Source organism: Pelodiscus sinensis, unplaced genomic scaffold (assembly GCF_049634645.1).
Source record: "Pelodiscus sinensis isolate JC-2024 unplaced genomic scaffold, ASM4963464v1 ctg35, whole genome shotgun sequence".
NCBI classification, from domain to species: domain Eukaryota; kingdom Metazoa; phylum Chordata; order Testudines; family Trionychidae; genus Pelodiscus; species Pelodiscus sinensis.
The window spans coordinates 1,149,941-1,170,331 of NW_027465908.1; the positions used below are offsets into that span (position 1 = coordinate 1,149,941).

The 20,391-nt window shown below is 51.4% G+C and overlaps 1 protein-coding gene across 2 annotated transcripts in view; it reads right to left on the reverse strand.

Annotated features, from left to right (window-relative positions):
- LOC142824448 (opioid-binding protein/cell adhesion molecule homolog) overlaps positions 1–20,391 on the reverse strand; it is a 999,900-nt gene that overhangs the window by 406,639 nt on the left and 572,870 nt on the right. Inside the window, exon 4 of one of the 2 annotated variants that reach the window (XM_075916420.1) lies at positions 7,367–7,451. In XM_075916420.1, coding sequence (XP_075772535.1) covers positions 7,367–7,451 — 85 coding nt within the window. Of the gene's footprint in view, positions 1–7,366; positions 8,312–20,391 lie in introns of those variants that run through there. The other variant, XM_075916419.1, reaches the window with a different exon arrangement.

Genomic DNA, 20,391 nt, shown 5'->3' on the forward strand with positions numbered 1-20,391 from the left:
TCCCACATCATCTGCTTCCCAGACCAGTGCCCAAATCCATTGGTCCATCTTGACTGTTTGGAGTAATCCGAAATTACCAACTCTCATCGTGTGCTAGGAAATAGACTATCCGTATTTTATTGTAAAAAAATAACAACTAAACAATGAAGCACTGTCAGAAATAATGGAAATTATAAGAGCAAAAAGGAAATGAAGGAACAGCATATCATGGTGTTTTATCCTGGTTTCTGCTTTCTAATTCGGTTCCTACAGACACTCACTAATTTGTGAAATTCAGTGGGAAAGATGCTTGGCGCGGTTGTGCCTTTTCAAACAATGACCACAGAGCACTTTGTAACAATTAAGAAATAATAGCGATGGCCTTGCATAACCTCCTCTCTGAAGCAGTCACTGTGATCCTCAATTTATAGATAGGGAAACTGAGGCACAGAGCGGTAATGGGACCTTCCCAAGGTCACACAGCAAATTAGTGGCAGAGACGCGAACAGAGCAATGTACTTACTAGAGCAATGTTTCTCGACCAGTGGTACGAGTACCCTCAGGAGTACTCGAGAGAAGTCTGGGGGGTCCATTAACACAACTAAAATGTGGAGAAAACTGAATTTTTGTTTTAAGTTTTACAGCACTTTATTATTTTTGTACTTTTTATACCCAAAAATTTCATCCCCCGCCCGGCTACAATTAAGTTGTATGAACAAGTGTGTTGCAATGGTAGAAAAAAAATTGTGTGTCTGAAAACTGTAGGTACTGTCGGTACTTATTTTTGTTAAAAATGGGGTACTTTATTTTAAAAAAAAAAGGTTGAGAAACTCTGTACTAGAACATACTTTCCTTACCTTTATAAATGGGCTCTTATTTCTTACCTTAAGATCAGCCTATAAAGACTTGAAAAAAATCTGCTCTTATTTTATGTTCTATGTGACAAGATTGGATTCCGCTCCGTTAGATGGAACTTTTGAGGTCAGTTAAGTCCCACACAGTCTGCAAAGAGCTTCAGAATGATCTCAGAAAACTGGGTGACTAGGCAACAATATGGCAGGTGAAATTCAGTGTTGACAAATTCAAAGCAATGCATATTAGAAAACACAACGCCAACTAAACACGAAAATGATGGGGGTGTGAATTAGCTGTTACCACTCAAAAAAGAGACCTTGACGTTATTGTGGATGTTTCTCTGAATACATCCATTCAATGTACAGCAGCAATCAAAAAAGCAAACAATGTTGAGGATCATTAGGAAAGGCATAGAGAATAAGAGAGACAATAATATATAGCTGCTATATAAACCCCTTTTATGCCCACATGTTGAATTCTGCAGATAGATGTTGTCCCCCTACCCATCTAAAAAAACCGCCCAAATATTGGAATTGGAAAAGGTTCAGAAAAAGGAAACAAAAATTATTCAGGGCATGAAGCAGCTTCCACGTGACGAGAAATTAATAACACTGGGGCTTTTCAGCTTGGAAGAAAGATGACTCAGAGGAGAGATGTCTATATGGAGAAAGTAAATAAGGAAATGTTATTTACTTCTTCGCATAACACACGTTCTTGAGGTCACCAAATGAAATTAATAGGCAGCAGGTTTTAACAAACAAAAGGAAGAATTTTTTTCTTACAAAAAAACCTATACAACTTGTGGAACTCCTTGTCACAGGATGTTTTGAAGACCAAGACTATAACTGGGTTCAAAAAAGAGTTAGATACATTCATGGAGAAAGGTCCATCGATGACTGATAGGTTAGGGTTAGGCTACCCAAATAGTGCACGCAGCCTATATTTGCCAAGTGCAGGGAATGGGTGACGGGATGGATCACTTGATGGTTCCCTGTTCTGTGTATTCCCTCTGGGGCACCTGGCAATGGCCACTGCCGGCAGACAGGACACTGGGAAGGACCATTGGTCGGGCTCAGTATGCCAGTTCTTAGGAGGTAGCAGCACTGTGGGATCTCCGTCTCCGTGTGTCTGTGCATGGTCAGAGTGTATGTTGCTGTATCTGAGAGAACTCCTTTGTCACTGCCAAAACCAGAGCAGTGCGGTGACAGCCTACTGCAGTGACTAAGCTGGATAAAGTGCCATTATTGTGGTAAATATTAAAGTAAAATAATAATGGAAATCTACCCTAACCCACACTGAATTGCTTCTGTTGCCAGCAAACCAACCTGTTAGGCCAGACACCGGTACAGTTTGATCTGTATTTCGATAGGACATCTCTAGGGAGAACCCGGGAACCACAACTAGAGATGTTGGTAATTCAGTAGGTGGTACCCTTCCTTCTGAGTCCGTACTGAACCAGTGCACCAACAGAATACAACGTGTGACCGGAAAGGGGGTTTCCAATGAGATGTACAGCTGCAGCCCTGAGCACACAGTTTTTCAACATTCCTCAGCTTTTTTCACAAGAACAAGCACATCACCCCTTACGCCCTGACCACATTCCGGCTGGAGAATGAAAGTCCAACTTTTCATTTCAAGCAGAAGTTGGTGTTTTCCTTTCCTGTGGCAACTTCTATGCAGCGATCGTGCCTGAGGGCTGCTAAACAGCTCCTGTGCTTCACACCAGAAGTGGCTGCACTGAAGCCACTGGAAACAGGATGGCTGTTTATGTGACTTCCACAGACCAACTGCCAGACACGCTGAGATTCTTTGTGATGCAAAGTGTGTAAACGTACTACAGGAATTGTTTAGTCTTAAAACAGAAAACACGGGAATGATTAAAATATGGGTACATGTACACTGTGGGAGTTTTCCCATATCCCAGAAAAACTCTGCCACGTTCAAGGAATGCGTTTGCTCTTTCACTTTTGTGTGGAAGAGCAAACTCGCTCTTTCAGGGAGCTCTGTATGCCTCGTTCTACAAGGGATAAGGGCTCTGCCATAAGAGGAGGCTTTTCTGCCATTTGGCCCTGTCTAGACTGGGCCAAATGGCAGAAAAGCATCTTCTGGAAAAGCGATCGAAAAAAGCTGCCCACATCGTGGAGCGCAATTTGCGTAGCTTTTTCCGATAAAAGAGTGGAATCTAGACCAGTGTTTCTCAACCAGTGGGACGAGTACCCTTGGGGTACTCGAGAGAAGTCGGGGGGGAGGTATGTCAACACAACTGATATTTGGAGAAAACTGAATTTTTGTTTTAAGTTTTACAGCGCTTTATTATTTTTGTACTTTTTACACCAAACAATCTCATTGCCTACCCGGCTACGCTTAAGTTGTTTGAACAAATGTGTTGCAATGGTAGAAAAAAATCTTGCGTCTCTGAAAGTAGGTACTGGGGGTACTTATAATTTATTTATTTTATTTTTTTAAAGGGTTACTTAATTTAAAAAGGTTGAGAAACACTGGTCTAGACCTACCCTATGAGCACAGGTTTACAACAATGATCTGAAGTGATACTGGAAGCTGACAGTAAGGGAGCTATACATGATGCACAGAATTTTTAGGAAGAAAAAGAAGAGAGAGATTCAGGAGCAGCTAAGACCAATGGGAGAAGGAAGCTATTGCTTGTCTGCATGGAACCTTAATTTGCCTCTGTGAAAAGCTGAAAGTCCAGCTCTCCACTGTAGAACTCATTTCTTTTATTAACTTGGTGCTTTTGTTCAGCTCTGTATGCATGTAAAGGACAGGTCCGGAGAGGCTGCGAGCTTCCATCCAGCCATGGAAGCCAACGGGGAGGGCAGCAGTGGTTCTGCACCTCTCAGGAGCAGCCTCTCCTGCGCTGCCATTGCGACCTTCTGGGTAAACACTAAAAAAAGTGCATTTGCATGGCTTACAGAATACACAAGCTGGCCTCTCTCGACCCTGGTTTGCGACACGGCTGGAAGGCCCCACATGTCTTGTGTGATTCCTCGTCACTTGAAAAAGAAACCTCTAATTTCTCTTTCAAAGTGACAGTCTCCTAATCGGACAGCTGTCAATACCAGCCCCCTCTGCAATCTGAGCGTGGGCTCTACATCCCGGGCCAAGATCATGTCAGAGTCCTCACACTGGAGGCCTAATGCAAGCTGTCCTCAATGCATAATGCAGGGAGTCACTGAAGTCTGTGTTACGGGCGTCCCTGCTTTCCTGGCTTTGTTAGTCTTTAAGGTGCTATTAGACTATTGGTTGTTTTTAAAGTTTTTCCTTGGGGGAAGGACATTCTAAAATCTGTATTGCATGCACCTCGCTTCCCTACTGCAGCTTGCTGCAGGGTGGATCCACAAATCACTGTCAACTGCATCCTAATGCACCCTCTCTCTGAAAGATCCTGCAAATCAGGATCACATGCATCCCAGTACACTGTCTCCTGCAAGATACTATGGTCTGCTGCACAGGGCTGTTGCGAATCAGCTGCCTCCTTGGTCTCCCGTAGGCTACTGCAGCCTGCTGCAAATCGTTTCCCGCTCCATCCCTGACACACCACATCCATGCAAAACGCCGCTGCTCTCTGAGAGGCCGGCCGGGTTAGGTTGATGAATAAAGAAGGTGGGGGCATGATGGCCATTGCAAGCGCTCCACAGTAAGAGTCCCTGAATCCGCATTAGCTCACTGAGCAGCTAATTGTCTTCCAGGGGCTGGTGCCCAGGGGACAAGGCAAAAATTCAAAAGGAAGCCTGGCAAAGCCATCTGGAAGTGGGCCTGGCAAGAGATACCAGCCAAACCTGGCAAGCAGTTATCATGGAGAGGCACAAGGAGAGCCGAACACAAATCCGATGGCTGAGTGCCCAGAGAGACCACCACCAGCAGAAGTGCAAGGGGCCGATGGGGCAGTGGCTCATTGCCCGGAAGGGGGGCTGGGGATGGAAAGAGCCGAGTGAGGACAGGGGAACAGAGGCATATAATGACTGAAGGACATGAAAACAGAGGAGGGAGAGGGAGGTTGAAGAGACGGAGAGGCACAAGGCAACGGAAAGCTGCAAGGAGAGAGGGAGCCGGATAAGGGAATGCATGCAGTAGGGAAACAACAGACGAAGATAAAATGGAAGGGGAAAGGGAAGAGATGAGAAAGCATGAGAGAGCGTGGATGAGACACAGAGCAAGCAGAAGGGATACCATGAAGAGACAGAAGAATAAAGAGCACAACCGGGCTCTCCTAACAGGATCGGATGGCTAACCAGAGGCAGTTAACATTCCTTACAGGAAGGCTGAAAAGCCCAACAACTACGGAGCTGGATTCTTCCCAATCGTTCCCATTTCTCCAGCCAGCTGCCGCAAGCTCCAGCCAAATAGCGGGCCACCAGGCCAGAACTCAGAAAAGTAGATCAAAGTTGGCCCTCTGCTGGTGGAAATCAGAGCGCGCATCAGAAACAACATCCCCAAATGTATCCCTAAAATGTGAGCTATTAGCCCACGAGGCACGTTGCTAAAGGCTTAGAAACACCAGCTCTGAAAGCAAATGGGTTTATACATCAAACACATGTTCCTCTCCCTGCTAGATTTGCAGCCACAGCATTTTGCTAGGGCATGAGAACCCGAGAGTCGACTCTCTAACCTGCCTCCATTTTCCAGGCAGGAAGAAATTCAGAAAACCACCAAGTAGCATCCAGGGGGAAAGGGTAATGAGATTATTAACCAGCTTAGGTTCATTTTCTCAGAGGCTACATTATTGGGAGCCAAACGGAAACTGTTCCTCTTGCTTGATAACTGACGTCTCTTCAACAAGGTGTAAACCATCCTGGGTTGGGCTGGCCAGACCTCAGGGAGAAACTGGCCCTGAAGTGGATGGAGCCAAAAGGGGAGCAGCGAGCTGGGGGGGAGGGGACTGACTAGTGGAGAGAAGGGGCTGTGGGAAGTATGTTTATTTTGGAGCCAGAGGGTTGAGAACAGGACTGGGAACATTGGAGTCCTGAGTTCTTACCCCAGTTCCGCTCTGTGCTTGGGATTTCTGATGTGTTGTGTTCACTCTTTCCGCAGAGGAAGGACTGGCCCATCTCCCTTTGTGAACCCCTCTGCCCTCCAAGCAGGGAGATGAACGACCAAGAGGCGGGGAGGTAAAAGGAGCAAAACAGGGCCAGGTTTCTCACCAGCTCAGCCCCGCTGGCTCATTACACTCTCGACAGTAACCCCCAACCAAGAACAGAACCCTGAAGCTCCAGCACCTCTTAACTTACAGGCAGCAAGGCCAGCTAGTAACCAGCCAGCCTTCTAATCCCCTATGTGGGTCAGCTGCTAGTGGAGGCCATGATGACACACTTAGCCTGAGTGCTGCACACTGCTGTGCTAGTTTGGGAGGAACAGCTGCCTACTGCAGCGCTGCTGTTCTGGGTGTACGGCCGGAAAAAGGCAGCCTGGCACGGTGGACGGCTATCACAGACTGTTCAGCATTCGAGACAGGGCAGCAGATACAAAGTTCGGAAGCGCTGTTTGTTTGAAATCCCATAGGCAAAATCTGCACCCCCCGCACTTTCTTTTGCCTTCCTTTCCCACAGATGGCGGGGGGCTCGTTGCCATGGCCATCGCCATGGTGCCAGGACTTAACACGGACCCGTCACGCCACACAGATCACCAGAAAGCCCCACGATCTGTCGGTCTGATCTCAGCCGGCAGTGTCTCTGCTGTGCCAACACCACAGCCTCAGAGCAAACCGAGCCCACCTGTAACTCACTAAGCAAAGGGAAAGGGAGGCTCTGCTGGACGGCCGCGTGGCGAGGCGGCCCATCTGCATATCAGCTGCCCGCATTTCTCGTGCAGCCAGCAGCATCAGGTAAAACAGCCATCAGAATTCACAAGATGCACCCCGGGAGTAAAAGATTGATTTGATATTAACAGATCCGTGCAGAGACTACCAAGCCGTCACGGCAAAACAGTGACACCTCCGAGGCACCGCAGCTCTGAAGCCGGTTAGAAATGCAGGCTGGCACAGAGGCCAGGCAATACGGAGCCCCGACAAGCACCCCACCTCTCCTCCCACACACAACTTTAGGAAGAGAACGGGAGCATCAGCCAGCCCCAAGTCGCTGTCTGCCACCTAAAGCCAATTGCCAGCTCGCTGTCTGGCACCAGCGTCCTCCTGCAAGCTCCAGCCTGACACCGACACGCCACCCAGCCCCCACGCGTCGCTGCAACCCCCAGTCTGGCACCCACGACCCAGTGCCGAAAAAGTAACTGAACATCCCCTCTTCTCTCCTCTAGACAGCCTGCCTCTCTCGGCCCCAGACCCCCAGCCCAGTCGGCCCCAGACACCACATCACACTTTCTTCCCTGACTCAGGGGTCTCACCCCACCCTATTAACCACAAACCTTCTCTCTCTACCAGAAACCGGCCGATGGGCAGTGCCCAGTTAAGCAGCAGCCTCCCCGGGCAGCCGGCTGGTTGCCCCCTGGCATGCCCCAGGGGCCGGAGTGCCCACAGAACACCCCCCCCCCCAGATACCCAGAGAAAAACATCTGCTCCTACCTGAGGGTGGCGCTCTCCCCTTGCCTGACGGTCACGTTGTCCATGGCTTTGGGGAAGGTGGCATCTCCGCTGCGCACGGGCACTCCTGCGGGCACAAGGAAGAGCAGCCTGAGACCCAGGACGACCAGGCATCTCCAGGGCAGGACTAAGCACCCACCGACCCCCATCCTGGGCAGCCGGGACTTTCCAACAGGCCAAAACCACACCCGCCCAGGCCCCCGGGAGCCGGGGGGTGGGGAGCAAGCAGGGTGGGGGCGCAGGGCAGCCCCGGAGCTCCTCGGAGATCAGCAGCGCCCCTGGAAATCCAGCCTCCTGCGGAGCATCCGGAGGGAGTCCCCGCTGGTCCTGGGGCGAGGGAGGAGGAAGGAGAAGCGGGGGGAGGGGGACGGAGGAAGAGGAGGGGGGCAGGTGCAGAGCGAGATGAAGGTCACAGATCTCTGGCTGCTCCAGACGCTACTTTCCGATGCAGGCGGGCGGGCGCGGCAGCAAAAGTTTCTCGCCCCAGGAGGACGCGTGAGTAGCTGTGGCGAGGCGCAGGCTGCCGGCGCCGGGGCAGGAGCGGTCCGGGGGTGGAGAAAGGAAAAGGGAGGCGGCGGCGGGGGGGCGGGTGGTTAGAGAGAAGCCACCCAAACAAATCGCTTCTGGCGCAGGAGCCCCGGCCGGGCGCAGGGCAGCAGCGCGGCGCGGCTCAGCGCGGGCAGGACGCGGCGGCGGCCGGGGCGAGGCGAGCGGCGCGCAGGGGAGGCGCGCAGGAGCCGGCGGCTGCCCCCACTCTCCGCAGCCCGGCTGCGCTCTGCCGGCCGGCCGGGAGCAGCGCCTCGGAGCGCGCCCTGCCCGGGGTTGTCATGGCAGCTGCAGCATCCCTGCCCGGCGCCGGGGCCCGGCCCAGCCCCGCTGCGCGGCGCGGCACCGGCCCCCAGCGGCTGCGGGGCGCGCCCGCCTTAACCCTGCCCGCGCCGGGCTCCAGCCGAGGCGGCAGCGCCGGGGCCACCGGCTCCCCGCCGCACACTCCGCCCTGCAGTTACGCGGCGCCGGGCGGGGCGCAGGGGGGCACCTGAGCCCTGCGCCGGAGCGTGAATTTCCCACGCGGCGCCGGCTCCGGGGGGGGTGCGCTGATTGGCAAGGAAGCGGCTGGGGGCCCTTTGTACAGCGCCGCGCACGCGGGGGGCCCTGGGCTGTGGAAGATGCTTCCACCAAACAGATCAACAACAGCCAGTCACCCCAGGGACCCCCTGCTTGCTGCCTTCCTCTCCGTGCGGGGGGGGGGGTCGCAGCTTGCTCACCAGCACCCCCTACCTGCCCACCCTGTGCCCCACGCACCCCACTTCCTCTGCTCCTGGGCATACAGCCCTCCCCCTTGTCTCACCTACCCACAGTCTCAAACGGCACAGCCCCTCGCCCTCCCATGCCCTGCCCCACCTGTCACCCAAGTGCAAGTCCTGCCCTTGGTGCTGCCAGGAGCTGACCCAAAGGCCGTTGCACACGGAGAGGCTCTGGGCTTTTCGCCCCATCGCAGCCCAGGACACAGTGCCCTCAACCATTACCATCCCCACTTCCCAGGATCAGAGCCCCCCGCACTCCACATTGCCTGCGCCAAGCTGGGCATTTCCTGGCAGCTCAGGAAGCAGTCCAGAGCCCCTGCCACCAGGCTGCTGCCCTGCTGAGGTTTTAATTGCCTGCCTGCAAGATTAACCCCTTCCCACCCCTGCTAGGCAGGCTCACCAATGGCCAGCTCTCTGTTAACATCTGTTCCATTTCTCCCTCCCAGGGAACCCACCATGTCAGTGACCAGACAGAGCAGCTGAGGATCCTGCCTGCCCTGGGAGATGTGGACATACTGTGGGTGGGGAGGTATGGCCAGCGAAGGGAGCCCTAGCTGCTCTGCTAAACCAGAGGCCAAGCATGAGGCTAGTTCTAAACGCAGTTGTTACAGTTTTCTGACTGAGACAGAGACTTGGGCGGTTTGAGAGTCCTTGAAAGGTCCCTACACTCTGAGGGGACAGAGAGGAGCACTAAGATTTGAGCTTTGAACTGGAACAGACCCTTGTACATGTACATGAGAGTGAGAGAGAGGGAGGATCCCCGGCCTCTCTCAGGCTAATCTGCCCAGACAGATCAATTTCCACCTTGCAGTAAAATGTCACCACCCGAAAGACACAGCACTAGTCGAGGGCTTAGTGCTGCAGGGACTCACACTGGATACACAGGACAATCGGGCCTGGTGAAATTGAGCAGGTGGCTGTGGGAGCCGTGAAAGGGTGGTGCTGAGAAAGCAGAGTCTGAGCAAGAAGGTAGGGCTGAAAAAGCAGAAGCTGGGCTTTCCAGCCAAAGATGCCGTGTCCCTTTAAAAGAAAAAAGTTTGCTTCACCTGGAACATTCAAGCTGAAGATTATTGAGAGGCTGGTCTGCGGCCCCTCTCAGAGCACCCCATGCATCAATGCAGAGGAAATGCATATGGAGCTGCTGCGAGGAAGGATACAGCATACAGTTACATGAACCAGCACAAGGCATAGGTTGACCAGTCTAGCCGCTGCTGCAGGGGCTTTCCAGTCTGTTGGGTCAATTAGTGTTTACCCCTTGGGATAAGAAGCAGTTGACACATTGTGCATGTTTCTAAAATAATGCTGCAAAGGGTGTAATGCATACAGGAGGAAGACTGAACTGAGACCCTGCCTTGGTGCAGATTTACCTTTGAAAGGGCTGAGCCAGTCTCCAGAGATACAAATGCACAGGACCAGATGGATAGCCACAAATGGGGGAGGGGAGATGGATAGCCAGACATAGATAACTCCCTGCTCCACAGCTGGGCATGTGTGTGAGGGACGGGGGAGGAGAGAGAGGAAATGTTATACATATGAGCTACGTCTACACTGGCCCCTTTTCCTGAAGGGGCATGTAAATTTTACCTATCGTAGTAGGGAAATCCGCGGGGGATTTAAATATCCCCCGCGGCATTTAAATAAAAATGTCCGCCGCTTTTTTCCGGCTTTTAAAAAAGCCGGAAAAGAGCGTCTACACTGGCCCCGATCCTCCGGAAAAAGCACCCTTTTCCGGAGGCTCTTATTCCTACTTCAAAGTAGGGTGGGGGAATAAGTAGGAATAAGAGCCTCCGGAAAAGGGCGCTTTTTCCGGAGGATCGGGGCCAGTGTAGACGCTCTTTTCCGGCTTTTTTAAAAGCCGGAAAAAAGCGGCGGACATTTTTATTTAAATGCCGCGGGGGATATTTAAATCCCCCGCGGATTTCCCTACTACGATAGGTGAAATTTACATGCCCCTTCCGGAAAAGGGGCCAGTGTAGACGAGCCCATGGAGTGGAACAACTGTGAAGGAGACTCCTGCAGCTTCCTCGCCTAAACCAGACTTTCTCCAGGGGGGTGTTTGGGGCTCCAAAGAGCAGGAAGCACAAGCGGATTAAATGCAGAATAGTGGATCCATGTGATATTAGGGGTGGGGGGTAAGCCAGTGATTGAAGGGAGATAAAAAGCCTCCAAACCGCTATTTTCTAAATTTGCACAGTTCAGACAAGAAGATAAACTTCTCCACTCTGGCTAACCAATCTTCAGTGCCCTCCTGCTCCACTTACCTCCTCACATGCCTCCTACCACCCTTCGTACTTCCAGCTGCCATGTTATTCACCAGAGGTGGCAACATTTGGATGGGACAGTCACTGTCATTTTTCTGGCACACATTTGAACCACTTTTCTAATGCCTTTAGTGTGCTTGATACCATTAATAATTATTGAACACACTGGTCTTAATCATTGTTACCTCTAGTTTCTATCCATGTTCAGAATAAATTTTGTTCTGTGCACCAAGGCACGTAGATGTGCACCACCAGTAGAAACACCACTGGGGCCACCATTATTAAGGGAAAGCAAGAGAAAAGGAGGCCTTGTTATGAAGACACCGGCTTGGGTTTCAGGAAACCGAAGTTCAATTCCCAGCTCTGCCATAGCATTCCTGGATGACCTGGGGCCAGATTTTGAAAGGCATCTAGGCACCTAGTTCACACAGAAATGAATAGGGGAGTTAGGCATCTAAATAGCCTATAAAATCAGGCCATTCATCTCTGTGGGCCTCAGTTTCCTGTCTGACAAATGGGAATAATACTGCTCTTTGTCTATCTCGTCTAGGTAGGCTGTAAGTTCTTCGCTGCAGCGACTGCCTCTTACTATGTGCACATGCAGTGCCTAGCGCCACTGGGCTGTGAGTTTAGGTGGGCCCTCTAAGACTAGTAACTATTGCTACGGGGATGGGGCCATCTGCAAACTCCATACCTGGATTTCAAACACCCCCAGCCTTTTGGGTGCCCAGTTCCGTGGGCCTGCCTCAGACCCCTCTCTGAGAAAATCACAGAACGGGGAAGTACGTGATCTCCTTAGCGCACCAGCTGCTCGCGGTTGCCGCTCGTGATGGTGATAAGCTCTGATCTGCTCTCGGCATCCCACAGGCTCAGAAAGAAACTGGCCCTGTGAGGATGCGTCCTCCCCCTTCCTTCCTTTTGATTGTCAATCTCAGGCTGTATATTAGTGGCAGAGGTTGGTCACAATCTCCCTTGGAGATTTCTCCCTCCTTGCTCTAATCAGCCGCTTGCAAAGGTCAGGAGTACAGGCCTGGAAGTAATTAGTGAGGGATGGGAAGACTGGAGGCTGGGCAGTGAGTCAGGCAAAGGGGCCAGAAACTCATGGTGAGCAGCCAGCAGGACCCCTGGGAACGAAGGACTGAGGTGTTGGATCCGCTTGCTGCTGCTACTGGATTTTCCCTCCACCTTCCCAGTGCAGAGCGCCAGCCCCTCTTCCAGCTCCAAGCCACACTCTTCCTTCCTCCCTCGCAGCCTGGGGAGAATTTAAGAAAACACTGGCGGAGTCTATTAATATGGATCCCTACAATCCTAGTGAAAGGCACTTGCCAACTCGGCCTTGTCTGTTACTCAGCATGCTAGTGCTCCAGATTCCAACAAGCCTTGGCTCTAAGGCCCTGCCCGCAGCACACTGAGACTAAGCTAACAAGCAGCATGTCTAACCACCCGGCTGGCTAACAGCTTCCCAGGACGCTGCCTCTGTTCTGCACGCACAGGGATGGGCTTCTGCGAAGCCACATTGCAGCGCTAGGAAACCGGTGGCAGTGGAAGGTCCCATATGAACCATCCATCCTACACGTTGCTGTTCTTTGTGTTCCAGTAGCACAGAAAGCTTGGCCTACATAGATGTCACACATGCACATACTATGTACCTGGCACATGTCTAGGCCTATCTGTATTGGGCTCTTGGTATATGCAGATGATGTCTGTATAAATGAAATCTTTAAACTAGTTTCTGCACCATTCTCTCTTCTCCCCTTCCTCCTCCTCTCCATCTGTCCCTTGTCCCTTTCTTCTCTCTACCTTCTCTTTTCTCGCACATTTTCAGCCACTATTTTTTGCCCAACACATTTGTGAATTAATTCCAGCCCTTTCCCTCCCTCATCCCTATTTGCCTAACTATTCCCTTTTACTGTCAACTATTCTGATTTAGTTCAGACGCTGCAGTGCATTCAGCTCTTGACCTCTCTGGTAGGACTACCAACAAGATGTTGTGTTGTGGACATCTGAGTCTTGGGAACTGAACAGACCCCCATGTTTGTGTCCCATCCATCACCGGATAGATACCAACAAGTTTGTCATCACCAAAACGGGCTGGATTTGAACTAGTGGTCTAGAGTGGAAAGTCTCTCTTTCCTCTATCTTCAAATTATGGAATGAGCCATGGTGAGCACGGCAGAATTGTTTGCCTTTCTAACCACCAGGTACTGGTCAGTGTCAAACACCAGTGTACTTGGACCATGTCGCCACTGTCTCCAAGCGTGACCTTGGGTAAGTCACTTAACCTTTCTCTGCCTCAGTTGTCCCCATATTCAAAATAGAATTTATAATGCTGTAATCAACTGGCTAAGGTGTGTTTGCAGCTTGGCTTTTGCTGGATAAAACCAGCTCAGACATGTGTGAGGCTCTGTACTGTTGCCAACTAACAGATGCATTTTTAGCCAAGCCCTAGAAATTGTGTCTTTAGAAATGTGAGGAGGGGTGTATCGAAGTTCTAGTTCTGCTGTTGCCATGGTGACCATTAAGTACCGGATGTTGTAATAGTTGCTGGTCTCTGAGAGCTTTGAGATCTCTAGATGAAGGGTGCAATAACATAACTGCAGAATATTATTGTGTTGCCAGTGTGGGCTTGGAGGAAGACATCCCTGCAAGACAAATCTAAGACAGAAGCTGAGTGGGAGGAGGAAAAAGCCTTGAGTTGAACAAAAAGAAAAAAAAAGCCTTTAAGAACCACAAAGGGAACAGCAAAAATACCAGCCAAGTACATTGCTCCCCCTGTGTGAAAGTTCTTCCCAGAGTGAAAGTCTCTCCAAAGCTGTTCCCACTTGGCTGGATTTATTGCTGCCCGGTATATTCCACTTTAACAGCTCCACCTCAGTAACAAATGTTCCCCTCCGTTCTTTTCTTGGCTGACCCTTCTGAAAATTAAGACCGTCAAACTCACCGTCTTGCAGATCTATGGAGCAGAATTTACGTACTCTAGCTAATTTCTTAGTTGTTTTATCTTTTTATATTTGCACTAAATCAGGATCTCTCTGCAACCTCAGCTTTTACTTTCTGTACGTCTGTATTTAATGTATTTTACTGTCCAAATCTGAGTAAAAACGACCGTGGTTATTGTCAGAAAATGTAATCTACTCCTCAAATGGGGAACATGCCTTCGATTAGCCCTGCAGACATAGCCTTGGTGGAAGGAAATGAGAGGAAGCATCTTGCATTGTTCTAAAGCGGTCCCTACTGGCCAACATTAGCATTACATTAAAAGTTGCGTTCACACCAGATGTGGAATGTAGGTTTGGGTTTTTTTTTCTGAGATTGGGCTGCAGTGTGGCAGGGAAGTCCCCAAAGTGAGGCCAGAAGGAATCAGCTGAGCACCCAATCTGATCACAGACCAACATCACCCTCGCCCCAAACCTGACAACCAAAATTAGAGCTAACATGGCAGTCGGCAGGAGACTCGATTATTCCGGGCCATGGGAGAGAACAAGAGGAACCAAAGTGCATCAAATTCCAAGGCCCCTGCAATGGCAGGGAACTGAGAAAGTGACCCCCACAGGCCTGGTGAGAGACATCTGGGACCCCAGTTCATCATGTTCACCTTGCCCCGCTTCACTTTGTTTACACAGACTCGCTCACATTTTGGGGGCCCCAGTACAATTGTGCCCTCTTTGACATGCGTAGACTTTCACTTCATGCTGCAGAGGCAGGCCAGAGTAAAAACAACCCCCCAGAGTCACTGCTAATCTAACCTGGGGGACACATACACCTCGCAAGACAGAGTCCCTGCCCCCCAGCGCTGACCATCTAAGTAGACATGACAGAGGAAGGGTGGAGACAGGAAAGATTATTCTCTCCATTTTAGAAATGGGAAACTGAGGCACAGAGCAACCAGGTGATTCAACTGAAGACATGGAGGGAGTCTATGACTGATTCAAGAACTAAATACAGGCACCCTAAATACTCATCCAGTGCCCAGACCACCAAACTGCTCTTTTCTTTTTTTCCCCAGGTGGTCCATAAACCATCTAAGCCCTACCTTTGATAACAGTGGCACTAAAGAACCTATGAGCCACAATTCAGCAAAATCCTTATGCTTACACCTAAGTTTGGATTCGCTGGGTTCTCTCCCCAGCCACTGTTCTTTACACGACTCTGTTCAGAAGACTGTTTTCTCATTACATTGCTGCTCACTGTTACACGGCCCCCTTCGTGCCCAGGAGCAGAAGCAAAATGCCATCAGAAAGGCGATTTGAAATCGTTTCTAAAGCCCATCCGCATCTCTGGTATGGTCATGGCCTTGGGAGATTCAGAGAGTTCAGAGAAGCAGCCCGTTTGGGGTGATGCTCCCCCAAACCTTTCTGCTAGGAAAGTAAGGATGTGTCGTGACATTCTCCCCTACCCCGTCTCCTCACCAACTCCATTCCCGGCTGGAGCTGGTTAACAATTACAGCGGTGAGCTAATTAAAAATAATAAGCGAAGGGGAGAAGAAAAAAAAAGAGCGGGCTCCAAGGAACGGCACTTGCAGTTGTTTGTTTTGGTCAGATAATATTTACTGCAAAGTGGAATCCAGCTTGCGCAGGGGGAGAGAAATATGCTGGGGGAGCCAAGCAAGGTTGGTGGCAGAGACGGCGTAAATCTTACAGAGCCAAGGAAGTGGGGCTGAGGGAGGAAACGCAAACGCAGCCAACCACAGTCCGTGGGGGGTGATGGAGAAAAGCCGAGGGACACAGCAGGGGGAGGGAGGCAGTAAAGCAAGAGCATTCAGAAGCACGGAGGGGACATGGCTACATGCTTTGTGGGCAGGGTGAGGATCATGTCTATGCCAGTATCTCCTCAGACCCTGTTCTCCACCTGCGCCCCAGCCCTTTTACCCGGCCTATGCCCACAGAGGACGCGGGGGTCATGGCTGCTCAGAGGGTGGTGAACCTGGCGTGGGCGCATGCTGGCTCCAGCCCCATGCACCAGCTGGTGTTGGTGTGTGGAAAGGGAGAGGCTGGGAATTGCCCCACGCTCTCTGCCTGGGTGCTATGCCTGCAGGCCATGCTAGAACACCCTTGGAAAGAGAACACAGATGGCCCATTAAAAGCCTGAGTCAATAGCGCCCCAAAGAACCTTTCTTCCCATGTAGGAACCGCTCAGTGGAAACATGTTGTCTTTTCACTTCCCAGCCAGATGCTGAGCAGAGGGGGCAGGACTTGAACCCACCACCTGTGCTCTCCAGGTAAATGACCTACCCCACCTCCCTCTTTCTGGCAGGTCCCTTATGCCACCTGCCTCTGGCCACTTCACAAGGGAGCAGGACTCCAACGCACAACCGTGTGCTTCACAGGCAAATACTCTAGCCCCTAAGCCATACTGGGACCCAACTCACCTCCTCTCCGGCGGGTCCCATCTACTGCCTTCCTCCGGCCTCTTGGGCTGCTGGCGAGAGGCCTTCGGAGGGGTCTGCCATGCTGCTGCTGCGATGGGCTCTGCTTGTGTGTGTGAATCCCCCGGGGTACGGCAGGCTGGACCAGGGTGGCCCTGAATTCACATTAGGCCCCTTCTCCTTGCTCCTTTCCTGCTCTGGCCTCTGAGGCTGCCCAGGGGCCTGCTTGATCCCTATACGGCCCGGTCTCTGATTTAGAGGGAGCGCATAGTACGATCACTGCCCCGCCGGCCAACGCGCGTTCGTAGGCAGCACGACGGCGTTCAGAACTCCCGCGGGTTCCTGGCTCCACAGGCGAGTGGCTAAAACTCTGCTGCATTCCCAGTGCCCGCAAGACGTTCCCACAGTAGGGGAAGAAGTGGCATGGCAGGAGAGGGGGGTTCACTGGAAACATGGGGCGTGGTGCAAGGCTGACTAACCCCCACAGTTCTGCTGCTTTCCAAGCGTCTGGGGTCTGGTTTTTACAGGCCGCAGTCTCAGCCCGCCACCGCACGGAGAAGAAGGGATCATTCTCTGCCGGGCTGTGTTCACGGGCCGCGGAGCAATGGGGAAACAGGTCCTGTGAGGGTTCAGCGAGCCCCTCCACACAGGCCCCTAAGGAACCTTCATTCTGAACACTTCTCATTTCACTAGGGTTACCAAATGGGTTTCAAAAAAAATACTGGACACACGTGATTTCAGAGCGGGATGGGGGGGGGGCTGAGAGGGGAGCGGGGCTGGCCAGGGGGAGTGGGACTGGCTGGGAGATATTGGGGGGGAACTAGCTGGCAAGGGAGAGATGGGTGGGGGGACCATCCAGCAGGACTGGCCAGGAGAGGGTCGAGGGGCGTGGGGCTGGCCAGGGGGCGAACCGGCTGGCAGGAAGCGGGGCTGCCCCGGATGCACACAGATCCCAGGGTGCTGCCCATTCCACGCATGGTCCCAGTGGAGCGCACGGGCGAGTCCGGCCCGGGGATTTCATCCCAGCCCCGCCCACCCTCCTCTGTACGGCGTAACTGCCTGGCTAGTCGACACGCTCACTCAGTGTGAGGGTGTGTACTAGCCAGGCAGTACGCAACTACGTATTTGATACTCATGATGATAATAAAACTTAATTAGAAAATACCGGACATTTCTATGTCCGATATTTTCTCAATTTGTTTCCCGGACAGAAAGCTAAAATACCGGACCGTCCAGTTCAAAACTGGACACCTGGCAACCCTAGCTCTCACTTCCCTACGTTTCATCCCGTCTCAGTGTTGCCAGTTCTGGTTTCATTGTGATCTCTGTATGCTGCTTAAAAGCCCCAGTTCCCAGAATCTCAGCTTTCATTTCTTCTCAATGTTCTGGCCTCTCTTTTTCCTGCACCTCCTCCTTCATGCACACCCCACCTGTGGCCCCACAAAGTCGTACGGTCTCCTCATCAGCCTTCTCCTGACACTCGCCAAGACGGCCGGCCGGCACACCAGGATGAGGAACTGGACAGGGGTCGCTCTGAGTCCCAGCCCAGAACTCTACGGTGCAACGAACCAGCCCCTTTACCCAACCTCCGCGAGCCAGTCAACTAGCCAGTCACAGACGTCTCCAGTTGGAGGGACAGCTCCAGTGGCTGCGTGCTGGGGAGGGGACACAAATTTGGTGCCTGCCCACAGGGATGCCATTTCAGGCTGGAGGCGGGCGTGCAACTCACTGAGTCTACGGACTGCCTAGGCAACCGAAAACTCTAGTTTTATGTATTTGTTTCACAGGTAACGTGGAAATATTCTACTGGAGCACTGTGTTAATTAAATATTAGACCCACACAGCTTTAATACGAAAGCATATTTGTGGGAAATCACGTATGGGACACAGGCTAGGTTTCAAATTGTAATGTGTAATCGTGCTCAGATCCTCTCAATAAGTCAGAAGAGAACTCTGTGATCATGTGGTCTGACCTCTTACTTCAGTTCCCCGTGTTTCATGCCAATGTGGGTCACACGGCGGGCTGCAGAACCTCACCTGTTCACACTGGTAACAGGCCCCTCGCCTCCCAACACTGTCATCTGCAAATTATTGCGAGCGCATACACACTTTTTGCGCTAAGGTCAATAATCAAGTTGTTAAATGAGGTTGGCCCCATGACTGAGCCCTGCAGAACTTCACTAATAATCTCCCTCTAGCCTAACAGGTCACCTTTCAGTATGATTTTCTGGAGTCTCCCCTTGAACCAGTCCCTTATTCACCTTTCAGTTCTCATATTAATCCTCATCCTCTCCAATTTAACTAAGAATTTCTTATGTCAAACTGTATCAAACGCCTTCCTGCCACCCAGGAAGATTATATCTACTGCATTTCTTTTGTCTAAAAAATTCACTTATCTTCTAAAAAAAAAGATAATTGTAACTTGGTTAACATCTCTTAAATGCAACTGAAACAAATGTCGAAAAATGTAGAGTTGCTTTCTGTCAGAGGTCTATTTACTTTTTGCAGTTCACCAAGCTTGGAACCAGGCTGTCCTTGGGCAGACACGGTACATACAGCTGTGTAGGGCACCACTACATTTGGGGCACCAAAAATTTAGTGCTGCCCTATGCTGCATATGCCTACGGATGCCCTTTCCACTCCCTACCCCAACTGGTTCAGCTCCAGAGATCTGGCAAAGCTCAGCCTCCTCATAGAATCCTAGGGTGGGCAGAGACCTCAGGAGTCATCAAGTCCAGCCCTCTGCCCAAAGCAGGACCAATCCCAACTCAATCATCCCAACCAGGGCTTTGTCAAGCCGAAACCTCTAGGGATGGAGATTCCACCACCTCCCTAGGAACCCATCCCAGTGCTTCACCATCCTCCTAAGGAAATAGTTTCCCTAATATCCAGCCAAGACCTCCCCCACTGCAACTTGAGACCATTGCTCCTTGTTCTGACATCTACCACCCTGAGAACAGCCTCTCTCCATCCTCTTTGGAACCTCCCTTCAGGAAGTTGAAGGCTGCTCTCAAATCCCCCCTCACTCTTCTCTTCTGCAGACTAAATAAGCCCAAATTCCCCCAGCCTCTGCTCATAAATCATGCGCTCCAGCCCCCTAATCATTTTGGTTGCCCTCTAATGGACCTTCTCCAATGTGTCCACATCCTTTCTGTAATGGAGGGCCCAGAACTGGACACAATACTCCAGATGTGGCCTCACTAGTGCTGAATAAAAGGGAATAATCACTTCTCTAGATCTGCTGGCAATGCTCCTCCTAATGCACCCTACTATGCCATTAGCCTTCTTGGCTACAAGGGCGCCCTGTTGTCTCATATCCAGCTTCTCATCCACTGGAATCCCCAGGTCCTTTTCTGCAGAACTGCTGCTTAAGCAGTTGGTCCCCAGCCTGTAACAATGCTTGGGATTCTTCCATCCAAGTGCAAGACTCTGCACTTGTGCTTGCTGAACCTCATCAGATTTCTTTTGGCCCAATCCTCCAATTTGTTTAAGTCACACTGGGCCCTATCCCAACCCTGTAACGTATCTACCTCTCCCCCTAGCTTAGTGTCATCCGCATATTTGCTGAGGGTGCAATCCATCCCCTCAGCCAGGTCATTAATAAAGATGTTGAACAAAACCAACCCTAGAACCGATTCTTGGGGCACTCGGCTAGAAACCGACCGCCAACCTGACATGGAGCCGTTGATCACTACCCGCTGGGCCTGGCAATCTAGCCAGCGTTACAGTCCGTTTCCCCAATCCATACTCCCTTAACTTGCTGGCAAGAATACTGTGGGGGACGGAATCAAAAGCTTTGCTAAAGTCAAGGGATGTCACGTCCACCGACCACCCCATGTCCACAGAGCCAGTTATCTCACCATGATTTTCATTCCGTGGCTGCTTCCCCCACATGCTCTGTGCCAGCTCCAGCGGCCTTCCCACCCAGCCTCCCCCCTCCCACTCACCAGGCAGTGGAAAGCAGCAAGGGAGTGGGCCAGAGGACAGCGAAGAAGTAGAGGGCGGCTGGAGAGAAGTGGTGGTTTCACCTTCAAAGCAGCCTTCTGCTCTTCTGGCCCATTCTTGCAGGACCTGCC